We start from the raw sequence: 25,416 nt of genomic DNA, 5'->3' as shown, positions 1-25,416 counted from the left end.
TCCCCGACGCCCCCGGCCGCGCGGCCGCAGCCCTCGCCGCCGCAGCCGGAGCGGCCGTGGCTCGACTGCCTGTGGATCGTGCTGGCGCTGCTGGTCTTCTTCGGGGACGTGGGCACCGACCTGTGGCTGGCCCTCGACTACTACCGCAAGGGGGACTACGGCTACTTCGGGCTGACCCTCTCCTTCGTGCTGGTGCCGTCGCTGCTGGTGCAGAGCCTGAGCTTCCGCTGGTTCGTGCAGGACTACACGGGCGGCGGGCTGGGCGCCGTGGAGGGGCTCAGCAGCCGGGGCCCCCCCATGATGGGGGCCGGCTACGGCCGCGGCGGCCCTGGCGCGGGGGTCTCGGCCACGCCGGGGGCTCAGCGCCTGTGCCGCCTCTCCGTGTGGATCTGGCAGACGGTCATCCACCTGCTGCAGATGGGGCAGGTGTGGAGGTAAGCGCGCTGCGGGCGTGGGGGCGGGGGCCCGGCCGGCGGCGAGGAGGGGGCCGCGCGATCCGGTGGCCGGCCACGCCTTTTGGCCCGGGAGGCCGGGTCCTGCCGTGTGCCGGGCTCAGCCCCGGGTCGCACTTGACGGAGACCCTGCCCCAGCCTTCCCTCCCTGCCGCCTCTGCAGACCTCCGTATCCCGATTGTCCCTGCCCCCTCCATCCTAAGGCAACCGGCCACCGGCGCTGTCTGCACCCCAGCTCGAGTCCTGTCCTGGGGGTCCCCCCTCGGTCCCTCCAGATGGTTTGCACGCGGTTGTGCTCCCCGCCCCCCGACGTTTCCCCTCTCCCAGCTCTCCTCTGCAGTGGCCGGCGTGGGTCCCCGCCCCAGTGGAAAAGTCCCCGCTCTTTCACCCGATAGCACCCCTCGGTTCCACGCCCCCTCCCCCTCCCTGCGAAAGAACGGCTGCTCTCCTGGAAGGAAAAATGACTCTCTGCTGGGTTAGACGTGCCCTTTCCTTAGTGACAGGTAAAAATTGGATGTCGGTGGCGGCAGCAGGCACCTCTAGAAAGTCAGATAACCACCGACCCCCTCTTCTGTTTTTGGTAGCCAGGCCAGGGGGTAAGTGAAGGCTGTTTACACCAGACCCGAGCTTAGCTTTGCGTCCCTTTCCTCTTCCGTGAATTCCCGGGTGCCAGGTGACCTCCTCCAAAACCACTTGGCGATGCCCTCTCTCCAGGAGCCTTCACTGGCTGCCTGGCTGGCTGAACCAAGGCAAAATGATCCCATTGAAACCTTAGCCTGCACCTCCAGCTCAGTTTGGCTGTATTCTACATTCTATGAGCAGGGAGTTGTAGGTGAGAGCATTTGCAAGAGAAAAACATTACCGGAGACAAATTGCACAGGAAAGAGCCCTTCGGGTGCGTTGCTCTTGTGAGAGGAGCTGGCCTAGCCTGCCCTGGACTCCTACGCATATGGGAAATTTTAGGCCTTTGAATCTCAGGGTATGGGAGGGTTACACAGGTTAGCTGCCGGAAAGTTCCTTGTCTTCTGGGTGGTTTGTCCAGATCTCTGTTCGGAATCTTAAATCATTTTAGAAAGCATGAGATTGAATTAAGTCGATTCTTAAGGGCAAACGCAGGAACTTTGTCCTAGAGGATGAATTAAGGGGGTGATTCTTGATTTTCCTGGTTGTTTACTGGTGAACGAGAAACCATTTCTATAACTGCATTTGCCTGCAGATAATGTTTCCTGCTGCTAAGTTTATAATAATGGAGGGAATAAGGTAGGAAAAAAGTGGTTTTAGTGTTGGGAGCATCGCTTAAGGTCAAATAACATTTTGAAATATGTTTTGAATTTGAAATCTAAATTCTCAAACTGCCCATCACCAAATACTCAGTACCACGATGGATCAAAGACAGTGAGTTTGCTCTGGAGGTAGCTTTTCTTCAGTTTCTTGGAGGCTGATAAAATGCAAAGGGTGAAGAAGAAAGGGGACAAAACTATAGGGAAGACAGAGACTTTGAAGTACTGATAGAATTTAATGGCATGTATTTTTAATAACTAGGCTTTTGCTGAAGGAGCCAAAGTCATGCATTCCCTCGTCTTCACACTTTTGAGTCTTACATGTACACCAAGACTTACACAAGAGTGTTGATGTCAGGTTAAAATTCCAGATTCCTGACAGAATTACTTCTAACGTAATCCATAACATTTAGTAGTAGTAAGCTTTTGGGACACAATGAAGTTGGAATTTGGTTTGAGTCTTAAGCGGCCCCTGAACCTTAATTAAAGTAGAAGTCCACATTCGGTACAGACTGAAAAGTACATTTTAAGTATAAATTTAGCTCTCGTAGTTGTGCTAAGCGGGGCAGCATATTTTTTTCTTCATCTTCATTTAACTTTCAAGGTCTACAGTGATACATATATTTTAGGAAGATGCCTGTGATTTTAGTGTATGTAACTTTTTAAGTCTCTTTCTCAAGATTAGAATGTATCTCAACATAAAGTTATTAAAAGACATACTAATTCAGCCAAGCCATTTTGTTGAACATAGCTGTATTTCAAAGGCAGTATTTGCCAAGGAGAGATTTTATTTTTTGTTCAATTTTTCCAGTAGGCTGGCTTTGCTTGAAGCGCTCCAGGAGCAAGGTCTGCTCTTTCGTTTCTGCTAGGCATGTTGCTTGCTCTGAAATCACTCAGATGTAAGAGCTCTGCAGAAAGGGTTTTATTTTTGTTTTCATCTCTTGGCGAACAGTTGCTTGTAAACGTGCATAAACACGATGCCTCAGTTTTTATGGCAGGTTTTTTTGGGGGTTGTACTTGTTTCCTTTATCATATTTGCTCCTTAAATTTTGCTATTTTCATGTGGCCACATGATGTAAAGGTTAAGGCCTAGGAATTCTCTCCTTTGATTTGAACCACATTCTAGGAAAAGGTGTCAGTAAAGTTACACATCATCAAAACTGACTCCATCCTGGGCGTGGTGGCGCATGCCTATAATCCAGCACTGGGGAGGCTAAGGCAGGAGGATCGTTGTGAGTTGGAGACCAGCCTGGGCTGCAAAGTGAGCTCAAGGCCAGCCTGAACTTCATAGCGAGACCCTGTCTCAAAAAGAAGAAACAGAACAAAACTGACTCCATGAAATCATGAATACCTGTCTCCACGTGCTTTCTCTTTTCTGTTTTTAAAAAAATGTAAACTTATTTGAGTCCTGCTTGGACACAACTCAATGGCTAGTTAAGAAAGTTTATTTTCCCTTGTTACTCAGATGTGTGTTGTTTTTCCTTTCGGGATGGCAAATACTTGACATCTCTTTTGCCAAACAATTGTATTTATGGAGTGTAAGAAAGCTGGGCCAAAATTGGAGCATGGAAAAATAGGTGTGCAGTGGGTTGGTACCATTAAACCTGCTCTCGCAACAGAGCTCTCACCTGTGCATAAGGCCTACTTGAGGTGTGCTTTACTGCACTGATTCCTAACATGTTACTTGCTGGGTAGCTCTGTGTGCTCTACTTTGGAGGTACTTTTCCCAGGGGTAACAGGCATGTAAGTCACTCATAACAGGAATATGAGTCACTCCAGGTTACACTTCATTCAGTGCAGTCTGTCGTTATTAGAAAGTGAGATCGTTTTCTTGGAGGATTTGACACCACGCATGGTGTGATTGAGTTTGCGTCTTGTGTGAGTGGATGGAAGTTTTTCTTAATGTACTGCCCTTTCCTTTGGAGGGTGCTTATTGTGCGGGCACTTCCTTTCAGTCAGGAAGCAACAGTTCTTCGGCCAGCAATCTAATGACAAAATCATTACTTTCCCTTAGAATTTATTTATTTTTATGTGTGTTTGCATGCCGCCTGCTGCTGTACAGAATAGAAGAGAAATATATGAAGTGCTTTATAGTGTTGGCCATCCTTAAAGTGACGTTAGCTTTATTTTGGAAGAGGGTCTGGGATAGAGGGCATCTTGTAAGAGAGGAGAAAGAAGGCATTGCTCATTTTCTAACAGCGCCGTCACCTGAACAGTGGAAAGCTTTGTTTTAGCAAGTTTTTCTGCGAAGAGACTTTGGTGTAATATAGACTCTCAGGTCTACATACTCGGTGCATGCAGATGGGCTGCTGAAGGTGCTTGAAACTTTAAATCACTCTCGCCCTTCTTCACAGCCACATGTAGGGTATTTAGTGTGAGATGGGTCTTTGTTCATGTGGAATAGTTTACATTATGGCTGAGAGTAGAATGTCAGCAGCTTTTAAAGACAGAAATTCCTGGGCACTTTTGGATCTGCAAGAGAAGGTTCCCAGGGTGGCACCCAAGGGCCTCAGCTTCTGAAGTTTCACAGGGCAGTCAGACTCTTAAAATTGGGGTCTCAGGCTTATTCCATTCAGTGGTAGATGTCAGATTTGTACTCTTAATAAATAGGATGAGGTAACTGGGGAAGGAAAGATTTGGTACTGCGAAGTTTGTTCCCTGCACAATACTGTAGCAGAATGACTTTCCCTTGAAACATGAGTGTGTAAAAGTTACGGTGCTGTCTCAAGGGTAGGCACTCAGGGTTCTCAGTGTTTTCTCATTTTTTGAGCACAGGTATGAACCCCATTTTAAAGGGATTCCCAAACTCACAGCAGTCTGCAAATAATGTAGTGTACTTATTTGCCTTTTACATGGTGCAGGTAATACTTGACATATGAAAGGTGTAATAATTCTACTTAATTTTGAAAGGATTCTTTTAAGTAGGCTTGAGGAAAGCATAATTGGGGTTACAAATAAGTGATCAGTAATGTCCTGTAGCTCTTAAGATTTTGTGTTTTCACAATGAAAATGTCACCTTATAAATAAATAAGGAACTTCACTTGCTTTGGAGCAGGGGACCAGTCGTAGTCAAACATTACTAGAGAGAGAGAGTGTGTGTGTGGCTTTATATATCTGCTTATTACTGGGCAGGAATATCAATGTTGTGAAAATTTTATTTTTTCCTTTTATCATGGGATTCTGATTAAAAAGATACTCAGACTTTTTAAGGAAAGACAAGTAAACTTGATTTGAGAACAGTAAAATGTGAGTAGAAAAAAAAAACTTTGAGAAAGAAAGTTATCTTGACCTATCAGGTTGGATGCTGTGTTAGTAATTAGACCAGTGTGCCGCTAGCAGAGAAATTGAGCAAATAGTAAAGAGAGTCTAGAAATAAATTTGTGCACTTGTGAGAATTTAGTACATGGTAAATTTCTGGTCATCGAATTTCTAGTCATTAAAAGAATTAACAAATGATATCGGTGCGGTTGATTACCCAAATGAAAAAAATAATAATCTTCTGCCTTATGTAAACAAAAACCTGAAAATAAAGCTGGAAACATATACTGTTAAGCTCTAAAAACACTAGAGGAAAATGTAGGGTGATATTTTTCATGGTCTTCCAGTGGGCAAGTCCCTTGAATACAATCAAGGAAAGGGACAGATGTAATCACTTAAAATTGCTTATCTGCTTTATCCCTTTCTTTTTCCTCTTACTTGAAAAATCTAGACTATCTGGTTAACTGTGAGGACAGGAGAGTGAAATTTAGGCAGAAATACTTCCTGCAGGAGAATAAATATGAAGAGAGCATCTCTGGAGATGTATCTCAATTTTTAGTGAACAGTAACAGTAAAAACTTGAAGTTTATGGTGAATTTTCAAGGGAACATGATTTAAAAAAGTGATATGCTTGGAGTACAATTGGAGCTAGCCATGCAGCATAGTATTTCCAGAATGATCCAGAAGCAGAACATCAGAATCTGTGTGATAGAAGTCTGGCATCCTGAAATCCAGTAGGCATGTCAGAAATCAGAAGTAGTCCATTTGTATCTTCAACTTATTTACTTTTTTTGGATTTGATGCTTTAGGTCAATCAGTCAAGTTTATGCATTGGATAAATTCTGGGTTGTTGGGAAGGTTGGGATACAAAAAGCAATAAAATTTGTCATAAGCATTGCCATCTTCCATAGCTTGGTTGGCTTTACATATGCTCTCTGCAAATGTTCTTCTTACTGAGTCACTTAAAAAAAAAACAAAAAAACTACACAGGGTCTCACTGTGTATGTAGTTCAGACTGGCCTTGAGCTCACTGTGTAGTCCATGCTGGCACCTAGTTACTTCTGAGTCAGAAAAGTTTGGACGTCTTATTTGACTCACAAAGAGTAAAAGTGTTTTTTTTTTTTTTCTTAAATCATGAAAATATAGCCTCATTTTAAAAGTTCAGTAAATTTTGACAAATTGTCTAAAGACAATCCACTGTTTTGCTACTATTAAAGATTATTAAAAAATAAAAATGTATAGAGCACAGCGTGGTATACAGGAAATGAACATTGGTACTAGGAGTTTGAAAACCGGGGTAGCTCAGTGGTAGAAGGCTTGCCTAGCGTCCACGTGGCTCTCAGTGGTCCAGTGTGCAGCACTGTAAGAGGAAAAAATAGAAATCAGGTTTATTATTCCAAGTTACAACCAACTGTTGGCCTCAGTTTCCTCCTGTAGTTAGTAAATAAGGAGTTAAATTGTCTGATCTTTAATGTCTCTTCAGTTTAATTTTATTTGTTATTTAAAATTCTTTTCATTCTCAGCATGTTATGTTCTTTTACTTTTAAAAAGCACATTACTCTATAGGTATTAGTGCTCTGAAAACAATTTTAAGATGGAATTTCAGACTCTGGTTTTGAACGTCAAGATTTTAAAAATGTGTATGATTTCTATGAGCACATTTTAAGTACAGTTTTATTGGTCCTAATGTATCCCTATTTATTAAACCCTTAATGATTAAAGTATACTTAGCATTTTTAGTCACTTTGCTACCCATAGGGGCATCTTATATCTCTCACTAAAATTAACAGCAGCCTAAATGACCTGAAAAATTTGTTAATGTGGTATATCAGTTAATTTTTTGAGTTTGTAATTTGGTTAAAATTGAGCTATTTTAGGAGAAAGATTCATATGATCTGAAGAGATACCAGAGTATAAATAGAGCTATTTTACAGTGGTTAGTTTTTGTAAACCTATTTTAAGATTTTACTTTTAGATTAAGCTACATCAATGCATTTACTTGTGTAAGCCTTGTATTTTGGGGATTTTGGGGTCATTTACCATGATTAATTTCTCTTTGGGGGTAAAGACTCATAATCACCTAGTAAAATTTATGTGTATTAATTTTGTTAGAAAATGTGTGTGTGCGTGTGTGTGTGTGTAATAACTGGGAATTGAACCAAGTACTTTCTCATTGAACTACATTCTCAGTCTTTTTTAATCTTTTATTTTGATAGAGCTTTGCTAAGTTGGGAAATAGCCCAAGTCTTCCTTGGCTTCCCAGAGTACTGGGATGACAAGTGAACGCCACCACACCCTGCAGTTTCTTTCTTTCTTTTTTTTTTTTTTTTAATGGTAGCATCCATATCAGTTGATTTCCTTTTTTAGGAAATAATTCTGTTAAGTGAATTTTTTCCCCTTAAATTAAGATATAGATGTATTTTGGGGCTTGAGTTGAATTTTAGGCAAGGATAGGATTTGCTTAGAGGATGCAGTGAATATTGTCACAATGACATGAGTACATTTCTACATAAAATCAGCCTTAGATTTTTCTTTTATATACATATAATGTGGTAGATTGTAGAATATTATTACTTTAATGTAGCTTAAAATGACCATACTACCTTTAAGGTTTTTGCTGTTGCTGACAATTTCTTCTCACATATCTCTTTTATCTTGAAACATCAAAGTGATTTTTAAAATAATTCTTGTTTTGAGTACAATATTGTTGTCTTTATTTTAAAAATACACGGAAGCAATTTCTGTGTTACCTTGGTCTCAGTTTATGAAGCAGAACTTAGAGCTCTCAGGTTTCAGCACCGTAGCTCCTGGACAGCGCTCTGGGGAGGGAGGTGAAGTTGGTAGTTACTGTTGGCCTGGCTCTCTCATCTTGGGTTCAGGAACTGGAAACTTTTTCTGTCACTGTTGTCCCTCCAGCTCTCTCTCAGCCCATCTTAAGTGTGCTGGACAGATGAGGAAATGTGGCAGAGATGAAGAAGACCAAAACCATGGCCTGGGAAGCTGCTGCAAGTAGAGTGGCAGGGGCAAGCCCCGCACAGGTGTGCCCCATGTGCTCCTTCACGCTGCTGAGGAGTTAGAGCCCGGGGTGTTGGCTGAGGATGGGGTGTTTCTGCCATCTCTGTGGAAGTGTCTAAACATGCAAGCAGGAGAGAGAGATGTGGAGCAATCCCTGCTACTGCGCCCTGCACTCAGCAGTTGTTGTGTGTGTCACCTGTACCACAGTTGTGCTTCTCTCATACTTCACCTGCACAATAATCTGCACAGCTGCAGTACCATTATCCCACCCATGACCATTAACAGTACCACCATGATTAATTCCATAAAGTCATCTAATAGCTGCTTCGTGTTCAGAGTTCCCATTTATCTCCAACACATCTGTGTTAGTTTTTCCCTTCTCTCAGAATGGGAGATTAATAAAATCTATTTATTTTGTTAACTCGAGAACAATTACTCCCCCGCCCCCTGCCAGTGACTGTTTTGCAGAGGTCAGGCTGGTTCTAAGCTGTCCTTGTTTCTTTTTTTTTTTTTCAGTAGCAGGAATCGAACTCACGACCTTGTGCTTGCCAGGCAGGCACTGTGCCACTGAGCTAAATCCCCAGCCCCTCATCTGTCCTTGTTTCTTGCAGGTGTCCTTTGCCCTTTGTATTTCTGGTTATCTTGAAGCTGTATCTAGGGATTTGATCACGTTTGAGCTCTCTGTTTTTATCCCAAGCACCCTTTTCTACTTTCCACTAGTCATATCAAGGGGCACTTGACCACTAGTTTGTCCCAGTTCTGGTCAAGGTTATGGCCACTATACTTCTTGTAAAGTACATTGTCCCTTTGCTATCGGCAAGTGCTGTAGTCCCCCCCAGTTGCAATCTAGGCTTTTACTTTGTTTCAGTTCTGTGTTCAGCTATGGCCCAAAAATATTAAGAGGCATATTTCAGGCAGAATTTATAACTTGTAAATAACTTCTATTACAGTATATTTGTATAGTTTTTACTAGTTGGTGCTGATCGCTTATTGTACCTCATGTATAAACTTTATCATAGATGTGTATTGTAGAGATTGGTGCTGTCTGAGGTTTCAGGTACCCCCTGGGGGTCTTGGAATGTGTCACCTCTGGATAAGGGGTGACTGTTGTAACCCATAGGGCTATACTTTGGCAAGGTACCAATGTCTTATTTCCTAAATGCTTTTTATCTTATAGTTTTAGTGAGTCCTTGCCAGAATCAATTGTTACATTGTTGATGGGAAGTGTAATTTATCTTTTACGCGAGCTCCCTAAGAATTCTGACCTTCTGTAAGGTGTGTAGCTACTTACTGTACTGGAGTTAGGAACTGAGAGTTACAAAACAAAACAAAAGAGACCCCAGCCCCAGCCCCAACCCCAAACAAAACAAAACTGTCCTGAAGAAGTGAATTTGAGTCTAAGTGGTGGGTTTAGAGTGCCTGTTTAGAGTGTTGGTAACAGTGAGTACAACCTTCATGTTAGTCGTTGGAGGGGCAAAGGTAAATGACGCATGTCCTCTGGTGCCCCACACCCTAGTTAGAGTGGGAGAGGGAATGTTTGCGACCCTTGTAGTAAGCTTAGGTGAACATTAATAGGAATAGATGTAACGTGTCAGACTGCGACAAAAATTAAAGGGGATTAGAGGAGGGATGGAGAAATTAATAAGGAAGATAAGGATATATATTGAGCGTTCTGTTTTCATATCTGTGTTTGCCTCATTGGATTTTTGTAAATTTTTGAGGCCCACTTTTACAGATGAAGAAGTGGGCTCAGAGAGGCAGTAACGTACGTCACTGGTAACTGGTGGGGGAGAGTTAGGCAGCCAGATCTCACTGATGACAAAGTAGGTGCTACTTTCTATAGCAGGAGGCACTCCTCACTGCGTGCAAGCCCTGGCGGCTGAGCTCTGGGCAGGCAGGATGACTTCACTTTATTGTGAGACTTTGCTGTTCTGGCTTGTTGAACGTGGAGGAATGGTGTCCTTGAGCCCCTGGGGCTTCTTTTGGGTAAAGCTAAGATTCTCTGAGACCCCTCATTTCTAATGTACTAATCCTGTGGAGATTGGGGCTGGCCTTCAAGTCTTGTGGTTTGTGGTCACTTATGGGGTGACTCACAGTGGAGTGGTGCCCTGGACCTGTGTCTTCAGGGCACTGTCTTCAGCACTCCTCGAGTCCCTTTCTTGGGATGGATGCACCTTCTGAGCTGTGACTCTTGCCTTACAGAGTAGAATGCATAAAGCTGGCAGTGCCCTCTTGGCCACTGCCTAGCCCTGCAGCTCCCTGTACACGTGGCACCGATGGGTTGGTCTCCGCAACCTTTTGGAAACCCTGCAAGCAGCAGTTCTGACCTGAAGATCACAAAGTTTCCCGACCTTGGCTGGGTGTCAGAATCATCCAGGAATCAGACATTTGAGTTCACCAAACAAGATTATTGTCCAGGAGTTCTGGGATGTGTCTGAGAATCTATATATTTTAAAAGCTGAGGTTTTTAGAAAGTTCCGCAAGCGATACATGGACAGGACTGAGAATCACAATTGTGTAATATAGTCTGATTAAAAGTTCTAAGGGAGAAGAAAAAAAAAAAGGAGTACATATTAGACTCAGGATTATTTTGTAAACTTAAGCCCTAGGCAGATTAGATTTAGAAGAGTGGATTGTATAAAAGAAGCTCTGCAGATTATTTTAACAGAGCATCAGTGTTTAAACATTCTTTGATTGGATCTTACTTTAGCTGGAATGACTTGATAGAAAATACGTTGTATTAATCAAGTAACTGCTGTTACCATATATTCTGCTTAAAATTTAGAATACTGTGAAGACACTGAACATTCAAAGTCTATGAGTTGTAATTGTATATGTCTTTGATTTAGGAGCATCTTTGAAAGTTTAAAGTATTTCAAGTCATTATTACGAATGTGCATGATCCCTTTTTGTGCTTAGAAGTGCCAGGTTAGAGGATTTTATTGCGCTGAGAAAATTGATACTCAATCCAGAGTGAATTTCATGTCTCAGATTTTTCAGAAACATTATGTTTGTTGAAATTGGTGCCAGGGCTCAGATTCCTGAAAAAGAGACTGGTGAATGGAAGGGGAGAAGTGACCTGATGGGTATTAAATGAGTGTCATTAGAGACAAGAGTGAGGGGAGCAGAGAAGAAAAATCACTTTACTACATTTTGCTTCAGAAATGCCGGGGGAAAATAGCCAGGGGAGGGCCGAGGAGGAGTCCTGCAGTGTTTGATGGTTGGCAAGCTATTAGTATAGTGATCAGCAAGCATACCTAGAATCCACATAGGCCAGAAGTGCATCCTTTGAGCTTCATCTAGGAGTGTACTGTGCCAGTGGTAAGAAAATCCAGAACCTCGTAGCTGGGAAGCTTGGGGGAGGTGGTGGGAGCTGGGGTGTCTGGGTACAGGGCAGAATGGGTCAGGTACCGTGCTGTTCTGTGACTCTGGATCACAAGGAGCGAAGTTACAAATAACTCATTCTGAAAGTACAGATTATGCAGATTATGCATTCCAGTAGAGAAACGATGTATTCAGAATCAAAGCATCTCGGATGGTTTTGGTTGGTATGCCTTGGGAGTGAAAGAAAAGAGCAGCTACAAAAAAGACTCATTACTCAGTTTGCAGATTAAACAGAAGTTGTTAAAATGAAGGAGAAGTTCAAAGTAATTACATTATAAATGTAGAAAAATAGGGAATTAGAATATACTTGTAGCATTTATGGGTTTTATTTGAGTTTCCAATATTTGATAGGGACCTATAATAATTCTTAGGTAGATTTCAAGATGTAGTAATCTGATGACAAGTTGATGTGTACCTTGTAAGAAGCTGTGTATCAGGGCTGCCACGTGATTTCAAAGGGGCTCCAGGAGGTGGGTGTGTCATGTTGCTTCTGGCGGGACATTTACCATTTACTGTTTCAATTCCTGATATACTCACATTTACTCTAATGCCATGTATGTGTTCATAAAAAATTTCTTCATTCTGCAAAGTCACATGCTACAAATAACAGGACTGTTGGGAAAAATAGGATTGAGGCTGACTACTTAGAACCATGTAACTTTAACCAGAGCACTAGCAAAAACCATGATAATCTAAATAAAAATATTTGTGTTAACTTTGCACTAATGTTTGACTCTGTCTTACTCAGATGATTCCAGGCTGTGTTTGATCCTGGACTAGGTAGACTGTGGCAGAAGTGGCTTCCGGAGGTCAGCATCACCACAGTTAAAACTCTGCTGCTCTTGATGTATCCCTCACCTGCAGCAAAGCAATATGGGGTACAGTGAGGACAGCAGATCCCCAAACTGCTAAGCTGACCACCCACTACTTCTGCTGAAGGAACGTGCCTTTGATAAGATGGCCTGCATTTTCCTTAAAGTGATTGTCTTTGCTGTCGTCATCTTTAATTTTAAAACCAATGCTTTTGCTCTTTCTCACTTGTGAAAAATCTTGCCCTTAAGAGCTTCAGTACATTACCATGTGTGGAGGAGTTACCTGTGAACCAAGGCAGCTTTTCCGGTATGCTGGTGCTGTTCCCTCTGGCCAGGGCTCTGTGAGGGAGCCCTGTCACAGCAGCATGCATGGTGGCATTCTGACGCGTTTGTGAGTCCCTAATGGGGTCAAGATACAGCTCTTGAGAGTGTAGGTTCTGCTGTCTTGGGAAGTTGTAGTTTGGAAGTGCTCTGATGTGTCAAGGTTAAGTGAAATTTACTACTCTTCTGTGCTTCGCTGGTCCTTAGGTAAATAAAGAAGTGAAGAGGGCTATTTTAGTAGTCTGAAACCCCTGCTTCTGTCACGTAGTTACTGGGTGCACTGTGACAGTCCCTCAGCGCGGCATCGGCACTTGACCAGCACGGATGAAGCAGGAATGGTTTGAAGTTTCCATTCATTGGAAGTGTGGTTGTAGTGAGGTTTTTAAATTAAAATTCATCTGAGCATACAGAAAACAAAAAAGAGCAACAGTAGCCAGTTGTCAAGGAAAAGACTGATGGGTAGAATAAACAGACGGCTTTGTGCAATATAAACAATCTGTTTTCATGTTTTTTTCTTTTCTTTTTTTTGAAAGATGATTGGGAGAACTTCCAAATCCAGTAGAAGTTAGTTAAATAGGAAAGGCAGCTGATCTAAGTGTATATTAGTGATTACTAGATTTTGCTTTCTCAGTAGGTATAATAACCATAGTGTCAGACATACGCAGTCTGCTGCGGTGGCCTTGGCTTATGTGGCTGTGACCTCCTCCAAGACACAGCACTGTTAGCATCCGGACAGAGAAAGAGAGGACGCTCTGGGGAAAGGGTGACAGCTCCTTGAACGTGAATCACCACTTCCACGCATAGGTTGTGGTCAGCATCTCATGAGGTGACCATACCCAGGTTAAGGGTAGCTGGCACATGTGACCCTGCATGGGCAACAGCTTTAACCGTGCAAGAGTGGGCTTGTGTTTTGGTGGCTGGTGACCACGAGAGAAATAATTCTGTGCTTTAGACCAGGTACTACCCAGATTATGGAGGAAAGTGTAGATGTAGGTTGTGTGTGTGTGTGTGTGTGTGTGTGTGTGTGAGAGAGAGAAAATGTATGTATGTGTGGATGTGTATATATGTATATGTACATGTATATGTAAAATGATACTGATGGAATAGTATAAGAGGCAGCTACCCTTTAACACTGACTTCTGTTTTAATTCAAGGGTCGGCAAGCTTTCTGTGTAAAGAAACATTTTAGGATTTGGAGGCCATGTAAGGCTACGTTGCATAGTTCCCTTTAAAAATGTAAAAACTATTCTTAGCCTGAGGGTCATACAAAAACAAACTGCTTCTCTTTCCTTGGGTCTGGTAAAACTAGGTAGTTTAAATAAGCTTCAAAAGTAGTAGCCAAGTTTAGTAATTTGAAATGTGAACTGTACTAAATGTGATAAATTAAAATTCAATGAAACAACATAGCTAGAGTAGTTAACATTTATTTTTAGTTTTAAAATTTTTGGTGGTGCTGGGGATTGAACGCAGGCCCTGTGAAGGTTGGGCATGTGTATGTCCTACACTGAGTGACATCACCAGTCTTGCAGCTAGACTTTCAAATAATTTTTTTCAGAAGAAATTTTATTGAGCTTAAAGATGGCCTTCATAGACTAAATAAAAAGTATTGTGGTCTTCTAACTAAGACTTGTCAATGTTTTGATTCTTAAAACATGATCATCTGGTTTAGGAAAGTTTGTGGTTTTAACTTGTGACCACAGTTAACGTATCTTTGGCAAAAACGTGTTCCTATGTGGGCAGCTTATTGGGTACTCTCTCCCACGTAGCTACTTATACTCCCAAAAGCAACTCCCTTGTTTTTCCCCTGTGAATTATACAGACCACCAAGTATATTATCTAAAAATATGCAAAATTTTACCTAAATGTAGAAATTTATACTAAAAGTTGATAGACTAAAACAGTGAATTCAATTTGATTTGTGTTAGTAAGTCTTGGGAATTGATTAAAATTATCTTAAAATTCCTTATAAAGTTATTGAATATCTAAATGTGACTTAGGTTAAAAAAAAAAAACTGATCCTAAAGTGTCCATCAAAATATGTCAGTATGTTTTATAAGTTTTTATAGAAATTTTAAAGATGAGACATACCATTCTAGTATGAGGTTTTAAATAGCTGTTTTAAAATACCTGTTCTGTTAATTCTAAGTATTAGATTACATTTTCTGGAATTCTTCATTGGCTTTTAAAAATTGGGTTACTAATACATGAAAATAATAGATATATGTACTTATTTAGAGGCTATTTAATAACTAAAGCTCCTTTACATAATTTTACCAGTAAAGACTCTGCCAGGGATTAGGGTAAAGATTTTTCTTTCTTCTTTAAAAGCCAAAATCTGTGACCTGTGTGGCTAACAAATAAGATCATCTTAGAAATTAAACTACACGTACTATATAATGAGAACTAAAAGTTATACACTGAGGCCTAGGTCAGATATACACTATGTGTGGGATAATTTGTTACCTAGTTGATCTTATTAATATCAGATTGAAGTTTTTTTATATTAACTTACTCTCTGTGCTGGCTTAGTCTGTCCTGTACTCTGTTCTGTCTATGGCAGTGAGGAGATATTCCTGGACTGCAAACAACCCTGACTCCTTGGTATTGTGTGAAGCCGTGTATTGGCTCTGTCTGAGCTTGCTCAAAATAAATACTATTATATGTGTTCCTTCTAAAGCTTAATATTGCTGCAGATACTGTTGTCATTCTTCCACTGTGTTTAAAGTCTTACTTGTGAGCCACTTGGGTGGACTCTCCAAATATCTAATATAGTGGTTTTATGGTAGGTGGTAGGAGCTCTTCCCAAGACCAAGTTAAAAAACAAACTGGTTAACCTTATCTTGTAGTATTGATTAGCATACACAAGTGAACACGTAAACTTGAACTGTAGTTTTTAAAGAAATGCAACAAACAACACCTCAACCCATTAAAATGGTTGCTCTCCAAACACCAGCAAATAACAAATGTTGATGATTCTGTGGAAAAATTTGAACGTTTGTGCTATATTGATAGGAATGTTGTGTGTTACAGCTGCTATGAAAAAATATTACAGTTCCTCAAAAAATTAAATATGGACTTAGCATGTAATTCATTAATACGACTTCTGGGTAGATATTCAAAGGAATGTAAAGCAGGGCCTCAGTGATATTTGTACATTCATATTTATAGCAGCAATAATCACAGTGGCCAAAAGGTAGAAGCCATCCAAGTGTCCTGTGGATGAATGTATAAATGAAATGTGACAGGTCTACAAACAGTGGAATATTATTCAGCCTCAGAAAGGAATGGAATTCTAACACATGCCACAGTATGTACAAACCTTGTGGATTGTTACGGTTTGGAACTAGGATGTCCCCCAAAAGCCTCACCTGTTCAGAAGTGGGGGTGATTGGATTGTGAGGGCACTATCCGTGTCAGTGGATCCATCCACTGGCGAGTACTCAGCTGAATATGCTGTTAGAAGGTGGGACCTTCACTGGAATGTGGCCTACAAGGGTGCATCTCCCTTCTCTTTGTGCACCCTGGTCTGCCTGATGTGACAGCTTTCCCCTCCACCATGTCCCTCTATTGTGCAGCCAGCCAACTATGGACCAAAACCTTTCAATTGTGGGTGATGGGTATTTGGTCCTAGCAATGAAAAAGTGACTAAGACAAGGATATTACACTAAAATGAGTCTGTTGCAAAAGGACATAATTGTATGATTCCATTTATGTGAGGTTCCTGGAATAATCATGTTCAGAGACTGAAAGTACAGTGGTGGTTGTCAAGGGCTGAGGGTAAAGGAGGAATAAGGAGTTATTTTTAATAGGTATGGAGTTTCACTTTTCTGAAGTAAAGCATTCTGGAAAAAGTACAACCGTGTGAATGTGCTTAAGTACCACTGCACTGCACAGTTAAAAATGGTTAGGGTGCCACATTTTGTTATATGTATTTACCACAATTTATATCCTCTAAATGTCTTTATTTCTTCGTAGCCTTCCTCGTAAGTTAAGTATACAGACAAACGAACAAAGAAAATTATTTTCTCTTCCTTGTCCAGTACTTTGCCAGTTTAAAAACAAAACTGGTACTGAGTATATATCCTGGTGTCCAGCCCAGTAGCTCAAGGCATAGCTCTTCTCATTTTGCAAGTCCATTTGGAACAAGTCAACTTTGTGTCAGCTAATTTTTTGGGGGGGGGCGGGGGGGGAGGCAGGGTCTTGCTGTATAGTCCAATTCCTGGCAATCCTCCTGCTTCAGTGTTCTGAGTGCTGGGATTACAGGCATGTGCTACCATGCACAGCTTAATTATGTTTTTAAATTGATCCTTTCCCCATTCATCAATACATTGTGACCATTGTCAGGTAAAATGTTATCCCTGGTGCTAATGCTCCGTAAATATAACCAAAATGACTGGTATGAAAAGGACAATTTCAGTGTTAATGATGTCTTCATGGGCTGTCATTTGTATGTCTTGTTGCTGGGTGGCCCTGAACCACCAGGCTGCCTGATGAGCAGTTGTATGCATACCACTGGTTGTTCAAGTTGGCAGGAACATTTTAGATCGGGTGTTACCTTAATAAGGAATGTGTGGTATTTTAAATCAGAACATTTCTTCAAATTGACCTTACTGTGGCATGGTCTGTGGTGTAAGGCAAGCTGCCACTTGATAACGAAGGCCAGGAGATTAGGGGAGTCTGATCCCTGCTCCTAGAGCCCATGCCCTGCCATGGCTCAGGTAGTAGGCATGAGTTCTCTAACCTGTCTGTACCTCAGTTTTCTCAGGTGTGCTATGCTGCTTATTTTGTGTGTGTTCAGGGACAGCTTTCTGGAAGAGGATATTGTTCCCTTGAGGGTTGTTTAGAAAATTAAGAGTAATTTGTAAAGCCTTGGAATTATACTTGGTACATACATAGCAGTTAGATGTTACAGTCTCTTTTCCTGGGCCCAGGGTATTAGACTCAGCATTGATAAGCTTCTTGGTGGCCACATTTTCCTTCTTTACTATAGCTGTTTTCCCAGAGTGCCTCATGTGTTCAAAATAAATTCTCCAGGTGTTACAGGTTGCGTCTGGATGTCTTCACCAAAGTCTCAAGCAGTCATGAGGGCCAACTTCTCAAAGGTTGCTAAATCTAGAGTTTGTGATTGATTCATGGTCCAATGCTGGGATTAAGGGTGTGAATGCTACATCTGGCCTAGGGTGGGTACCCTGCATACACTATAAGGGACAGAAAGAGGTTTGTCTCCTTCTATCTCTCCCTTGTTACTTTTGCTGTCTTCTGGTGCCTTGAACTGTTGCCCCTCTGCCATGTGCCATTCTACCTTAGAGCTAGCCAGGTATGGGCTGAAACCTGTACAAACTGTGAGCTAAATAAACCTTTCCCCTTTTAACTTTGGGTGTTGAGTATTTTGTCTTAGCAACAAAAGAAATGTAACTAAGACAAAATTTGGTACCAGCAGTGGGGTCATAGCTGGGACTATACCTGACTGTGTAGTTCGGTTGGGAATGGCTTGTGGGAAGAGTTCGGAAAAGTTCAGAGATGGTGGCTGAAAAAGTGGAGCTAAAACATCTTAGGCTGTTCTGTATGGGATATTCTGGTCAGAGTTGAGAAGACCAGAAGGCTGACAGAAATTTTGCCCATAAAGACCAGGCTCAGGAGGTTTGTGGTGGGAAGGGCTATACTAGCTGTTGGAGAATGTGTGTGTGCAGAAAGTTTGTCTACATTTTGCTCATGTCCAGAGACTTTGCCTGAGACTGAGATTAAGGATGGTGGACTCTAATCTTATAGAAGGAATTTCAAGGCAGTCAAATGTTGAGATGGTGCTATGGTTACTGTTGGGCACCTTTAGGTAGATTTTTTTTGAAAATCAAGAGCAAAGACCCCAGAAAACTAATGTAAAATGTTATGAGTTTGGTCAGAAAGGAAGCTCCAGTAAAGCTGTGGACTGTAAAGATAGAACAGAGATCTTATTACTGAGAAGCAACAGAAGAATAGAGAAGTTGGCCTGAGAGCATCACAAGAAGCAGCAAGACTCTACCTTGTGCAGCCTCAAAATCACAAAAGTGAAAGAGTTTGCTTTGAGAATAAAGCCACAGACCACCATGTTCCAGAATGGCAGCAACATAGAGAATTTGTTCCTCAGAATTGGATTCAGAGTGCTCAGCAATCCAGGCACTCGACCCTTACAGCCAAGAGGGGAGAAGCCTGGCTACTGCTCCAGCTGGCAGCAGACCTTGGCATCCATCATCCATGTGGCACTGGTTTTAGGGTATACAAAATGGAAGAGTTGTGGGGTCAGGAAGGCTTGCACCTAGATTTCAGAAGAAGGCCTGGGAGGCCAGGCAATGTCCCCCTGAGAGGACAGTGTGTGAAAGCTGTGAGTGTAAAGCCAAAGGTGCAGTGGAGACCCCAGAAGTTTGGAAAAGCCAAGATCATCCCAAGGAAAGCTGCAAGGAAGGGAGCAGAGTAGGGCCAAGAGAGGAGTAGGGCCAAGAGAGAAGCCATGGGAGCTACAACCACCAGAAGTGCTGTAGGGGTAGAGCCACGCATGTCCTTTGGAGCTCACATCTTGCCACAGATTGCCTCGGATGCTGCATATGGAACTACAGAGACTTAATGTTTGCCATGCTGGATTTTGGACTGGCTTTGGCCCCATTGCTTTGTGTCCCCATTTGTAACTTTTGGAACGGAAATGCGTTACCTTGTGCCATTGAATGTTGACCTGTTTAACTTTCTTTTCTTTTGTACAGGGGCACATAGCTAAGAGATTGCCTTAAATCTCAGAGGAGACTTGGGACTTGGACTTCCCTGTAGTGCTGAAACTGTTAGGACTTCTCAGGACTAAAATGCCTTTTGCATAAAGGGATGTATATGAGTCTTTCGGGGGCTGAGGCCTGAATGTTATGGATGTCCCCCTAAAGCCTCATGCAGTCATGAGGGCGGGCTTTTCAGAGGTAGCTAAATGTAGTTTGTGATTGATTCATGGTCCAGTGCTGGGATTAAGGGTGTGAGTGCTATACCTGCCCTAGGGTGGGTAGCCTGCCTATAGTAAAAGAGACAGAAAGAGGTTTGTCTCTCTCTGTCTCTCTTCCTGTCTCTTGTTGCTTTTGCTGTCTTGTTGTCACCATGAACTGTTATCCCCCTGCCATGCCACCCTGCTTTGGAGCCAGCCAATTATGGACTGGAACCTCTACAAACTATGTGCTAAATAAACGTTTCCTCCTTTAATTTTAGGTGTTGAGTATTTTGTCTCAGCAATGAGAGAAAAATAACTAAGACACCAAGTAAAGATGAAACACTCAGTTATAAATGTGTATTGATTAAATAAATCTTTGAATTGGAAGTGAAATCTGAAGAAAATTATAGTTGTTATCAGTTTATATGCTGGTGTATGCTTGAATAAAAAAATGATACATATCTCAGAATGAAGTTAGGCAAGCATTTTCTGAGGTCAGTTTTTTTGTTTGTTTTTTTGGGACAGAGTCTCATTATATAGCTCAGGCTGGCTTCAGACTCAAGGGCAATCCTCCTGCCTCAGCCTCCCAAGTTTAGGGTTACAGGCATGTACCACCATATCTGGTCTGAAGTCAAAATATTATCTAGGACCAAAAAAGTCTAAAAATATGTTACATAAGCTTTTAAAAAGAAGTTTTTTTTATTTTTAAAAAATTTTTTGGTTTTTCTCCGGTACTGGGAATCGAACTCAGGACCTTGCGCTTGGCAGGCAGATGCTGTGCCACTGAGCTAAATCCCCAGCCCCTTAAAAAAAAGTTTGAAATACAAACTATTGACCAAAAAGACTTCAACTCCCTTTAGTTGTTGAAGAAAATGTTGAGTATAAATGGTTTAACCATGCCCTTTAAAACCCTCTCACCCAAGGTACATTAACCAGCCATTCACATTTGCAACAGCTTTATTGACAAATAGTGCTCTGAACTTGTTACTACCAGATCAGAGTCCTTTGTTTCTCTTCGTTCACTGAAAATACTCACACTTACAAACTGCAAGTTTTGAAGCCGTGTGGTTCCAGAAGACTTTCCTAACCTGCGTTTCGTTACTTTATTACATTTCAGCCCTGGCATTCTTAGTGTGTTGGTATTACAGCAGTGTTCCACAGGTGGTTTTAGGCTCTTGGCTTTGCAGTGTTAGGTGAAGTGAGAGTAGGTGGATGTTGATTTTAATCTGTTCTTTAATATGTAATGGCTGAAGTCTGATATTATCTGATAGAAAATAATAATCTGTTCCTTGCTTCTTATAAAGAAGGTACCCGGGGCTGGGGATTTAGCTCAGCGGCAAAAGCGCCTGCCTGGCAAGCGCAAGGTCGTGAGTTCGGTTCCCGGTACCCGCAAAAAAAAAAAAAAAAAAAAAATAAAGAAGGTACCCATCATTTGCTTGCCAGCTGTGCACCCTAGCATGGCTTTGCTAGAAGCTAGAAGCTTCTGTGGCAGAACCTGCATTTGCCCCTGCATTGTCACTGATGTCTTCCAGCATGTGTGTCCAGACTTCCCTTTTCTTATGAGGAAGCCAGTCATTGGATTAAGGGCCCAGCCTCTTCCATTATGACCTCACCTTAATCTGTTACGTCTGTAGTGGCCTTGCTCTCAAGGAAGGTCCCATTCTGAGGGCCAAGGGGTTAAAGTTGGATTATTCTATTTTTTTTGAGATACAGTCCAACCCATAACGCTTATGTTCTTTTCTTTAGCATCACAGTTTCTGAAACTTTCTTACTTTTTGGCAATACTGGACATTGAACCAATGTTCTTTGCCCTGAACTGTATCCCCAGCCCTACTTTTGAGTTTTATTTTGAGATGAGACAGGGTCTTGCTAAGTTAAGTTGCCCATTCTGGACTCGAACCTGAGCTCCTTCTGCCTCAGTCCCCCAGAGTGCTAGGATTACAAATGTGTCCCACTACATCCCGCTTTGAAACACTTTTAAAGTTGACCCAGTGTCAGTCTGACTAAAGAATAAAGGGAGTTTGTGTTCTTGAAACTTGGGTATGTGTAACCCTTGAAGTAAGCGAAGTGTAAGAAGAGGTGCTGCTACTTGGGAAAAGCAGCCGGTGGCTTTGCTGTGGATAAGCAGAAGGCCGACTGGGATGTGTTGGCCGCCTGTTGCTGCGCTTAGACGCGTGTGCAGTGAATGTAAGGCATGGGGTTCTTTGCGTTGCTCTAACCCTGCAGGTTATGAGTTCTCTAGTTCCACCGTGCCAAGGGCTCAGGCTTTGAAACATCGCTGAGTTCTCAAAGCCTTAGTTTCCACACCTTTAGAGTGAGGTCTCTGCCTCCCTGGCCGGGCTGTTCCTTAGGGCTCATGTGGGCACTGCCTCCATCCTCTCTGTCTTGTCAGCCTTGGCAGTGCTTGAAGTGGCTGTCAGCAGCGCAGCTGGACTCCACGGCTCTGCCAGCAGGAACATCTTGCTGCCAGGGGTGCCAGACTTTGCCCAGCGTTCAACTTCCCAAAAATAGTCACCAGGAAGGCCGCCGGAGGAAGTCTTTGCTCTGATCCAGAGGCTTCACGGGCTTTCTTTAGGAAAGGCCCTCCAGCTTTATGAGGCTCTCCCCAGTTCCCCTGTCCTCTGCCGGCTGCCATTGCACAGCATGGCCGCCAGCCACATCTTTGCTTTTCCTAGAGGTGAGTCGCCCTCGGATCTGGGGAGTGGAGGGTGCTGTGGGTTGATCTATTAATGTTTTGCAATGGAATTGGATACAAAAATTTGGCTTAATGCAGTTTTTAAAAAAGTATAGACACATAAATGAAGGGATATTTTAATAAAAACACTGGCTTACCAGTGTACTTGAAATCGTTTTTTTCCCTTCCAAGTATCAATATCATGCTTCAGTTTTCTCTGAAGGGGCTTTATTCTCCACATAATTTCGCATGACAGACCACTTGGCATTTTGTGAGACGGGCCATGATTCTCTAACTTAGAAATGATAATACTAATTGCTATAAACTTAAAATGGTTGATCTTAAAATGGTTATAAGGATCAAAACAAAGGGTTTCAACTTAGGTTGGTATTTGGGTTAGCTGATTCCCTAGGTTTATGCCAATTGTGAGATTGTCCAATTTTTTTGAAATCAGGTAACTTATCTGGAAAGGTGCTTTGCAGATGTTAAGGGCAGGATATTAATGTCAGTTTGGAAACATTCAGTACAGAAATTAAATGAGTTTACAGGGTCTTTGTTTTGACGTTTACCAAGTAGTGTATAGTGCAGCCATCTCATTCGTAGGAGTCAGCTGATACTCATTTATCACACTTTCCATGCAGATCAGTGTTTGCCCCTCAGTTTTTTTGTTTCTGAGAGTGAGGTTGCAAACCTGTGTTCTTGATCTGGTTTTACGCTGTCTTCACCTAAAGGAAAGATGGCTTGTGAGGAATCCTGCGGCCCCCGGCGCTGTCGGCAGGCAGATGGGCAATGAGCTCTGAAAGGGTTGGCGCTTATGTTGAGTGATCCTTGGTCTGGTGGGAGAAGGAAGCCTGCATCGTGCACAGAGCTGCAGAATCATCTGTTGTTTCTCGAGCGGCGTAAGGGAGATAACCAAGTATATGGACAGAAGTGAAAAACAGTTTTCGTGAGCACTTACACAGAGAACCTAAGGAATGGATACTGTGAATACATTGTTTTCTTTATTCGTGTCTTAGAGAAAGGGAGGTTCTAAAGCACATTTGAATTGTGCTCTGCAGAAGGTGGACTTGGGACATTGTCCTTTCTCCTTTGCTTCCCTGGAGGTTGGTGGACTAAGATCATGAGAAGACCCGTAGTACTCACTGGAGACGTGAGGTAAGAGCTGTAATTGGAGGACTGCGCAGGTCAGCGGCTCTGCCCCGCAAACCAGTGTCACCTCCAAGTGGAGTAATCTCGCAAAGGAAGGCACTTTGTGTTCTCTGCACCAGTCACAGCCACTTTGTTCCCTGCGTCAAAGGAAAGAACAGAATGCCTAATTATAATAATCTTCTAATAATTACAATATTTGGCATTCATTTTCTTTTAAAAATCTATTTGAGTAACTACTAGCCTTCAGAAGATGTTGGAAAATAGTACTTAGGCAGCAGCTGGCAGGCAGCTACCAGTGCGGGAGTGTGCGTAGTACTCCGCTTGTAAAAGATTTCATTAGTTGGACATACACTTTGAATTCCTTATTGCTGTGTGAGCACACTGTCTGGAGCAGCTGCTTGCGAAAAGGATGTACGATAAACATTGCTACACTTGTTTTGAATATGTGGGTTTTGTTGGAGTGTCGGTCGCCATCTGGAAGCGAGAGGAGCGGGCGCCTTGCTCCTAGTGAGGAAGTGTTGGCAACTCCACGTGTGCTCCTAATGCAGTTTGTGGGTCCCCTCCTCGTTTCTCATTCACGGAGGGGATAATAGACAGCTGTAGTCATTTTGCTCCAGCAGAGCCTTAGTGAGCACGTGCGCTGCATGGAACGTGGGACGCAAAGAAATAAGCTGTCAGCTCTTCCCAGCCAGTTGTACTTTTGTAGGTCATACAAAAGTACTGGTATCTGGAGAGTAAACATGACCCTTCCCCTGCATCCTAAAGCAGCTGAAGGCAGCTGCCATCAGCACTTGTGGTCACTTTTTCTTTTTGTTTGTCTGTCTGTCTTCCTGTCTGTCTGCCTTCCTTCCATCCAACCCTCCCTTTTCTGTGCCTGGTCAAATCGCTGAACATCTCAGTGATTCTGAGCAGAACCCTTCGTCTGAGTAACTTGTCCCTGTGGACATCTTAGTGTCACACATTCGTCCTCTTGAGGCCGTGGTGGCTTGGAGAGAGACTTTTGGGGCTGGGTAGCATAGGAGAAAACCCTTCTTCAAGGGGACAGCGTTTCACTGTCCAGGTGTAGTTGGAGAAGCAGCAGCAGCTACCTTCCACATGTTACTCAGTGAACCGATCCGCACTGCGGCCCTGGGAAGTAAGTCCTCTTGCCCCGTTTTACAAATGAGTAAGCGACTTGCCCAGTGTCACACCGCCTAGTAAGAGGTTCCAGTTTAGCTGGTTCTGCTCCAGAATCATGTTCTTAAAATGTCATGCCATCTTTGGGCTGATGTTTTAAAGTCATACATTTTGGCCTCAGAATTAAGAGAAATGGAAATTATATGTTAATGACTTAAATACCAGATCAGAGAGTTTATGACTGATTAAATAGATGACGCGAAAAAGCTCCTCTGGTACCAGACCGCTTGCAGACTTCAGTCCCTCTTTGGGTTTCACTGTTGACATAAACGTTTCCCCAGAGAAGATTCTTGCTACACTTTCTGGCTTTTGCAGCTACTAGTGAGTAGGCAAATAGATTTAGAGACAGCCATGGCAAGGGGGAAAAAGCCTTGCAGTTTAAAGCTGGTTTCTATGGAGGTTGACTCTGTGGTTCAGAAAAGGGTAAAGAAAAGCTGCTCTATCGGGGGGGCAGAAAGGGGTGTGTGGAAAGCTTCCAGAACACCGTGATAACGAGGGTCCCAGTGAGCAGCTTGGTGTGGGAAAGGGTGCATGTGCACATCTGAAGCACAGAGGAGCCTCCTGCAGAAGCCTGGCTGACTTGTGTGTGGTGTTCTGAGAGCTGCAGTGATCTCTTACTCTCCGCTAGTTAGTAGTGAGGTGGGCAGTTTATGCTAGGCCTAGGTGTCCTTTGAGCTAGCTATGCATTTGTGTGTGTTTGCAAGCATGTGTACGCGTCTGCCTGATCACAGCACCAGCAAAATGCCACTCCCTCCAGTATGAGGATTGAACCTAGGGCTTTTATACTAAGCTGTATCCTGAGCCCTATTTTTTATTTTGAGATAGGGTCTTGCTAAGTTGCCCAGGGTGTTAAGTTGCCCAAACCTGAGATCCTCCTGCCTCAGCCTCTTAGAGTGCTGGGTTTACAGGCATGCACCACCATGCCAAGCTACGAGCAAAATTCTGAATGGCTTTTTTT

The 25,416-nt window shown here is 42.7% G+C and overlaps 1 protein-coding gene across 1 annotated transcript in view; it reads left to right on the top strand.

The window, feature by feature from the left end:
* The window catches only part of Xkr6 (XK, Kell blood group complex subunit-related family, member 6), a 226,635-nt gene that overhangs the window by 1,061 nt on the left and 200,158 nt on the right, over positions 1 to 25,416 (top strand). Inside the window, exon 2 of the mRNA XM_005373810.2 lies at positions 2 to 434. Within this exon, the coding sequence (XP_005373867.2) occupies positions 2 to 434 (433 nt within the window). The remainder of the gene's footprint in view (position 1; positions 435 to 25,416) is intronic.

The sequence above is a fragment of the Chinchilla lanigera genome, unplaced genomic scaffold (assembly GCF_000276665.1).
Source record: "Chinchilla lanigera isolate Chin_1 unplaced genomic scaffold, ChiLan1.0 scaffold00002, whole genome shotgun sequence".
Lineage (NCBI taxonomy): Eukaryota > Metazoa > Chordata > Mammalia > Rodentia > Chinchillidae > Chinchilla > Chinchilla lanigera.
The sequence above is the reverse complement of the archived record's forward strand: the minus strand, read 5'-3'. Positions and strand labels throughout refer to the sequence as shown.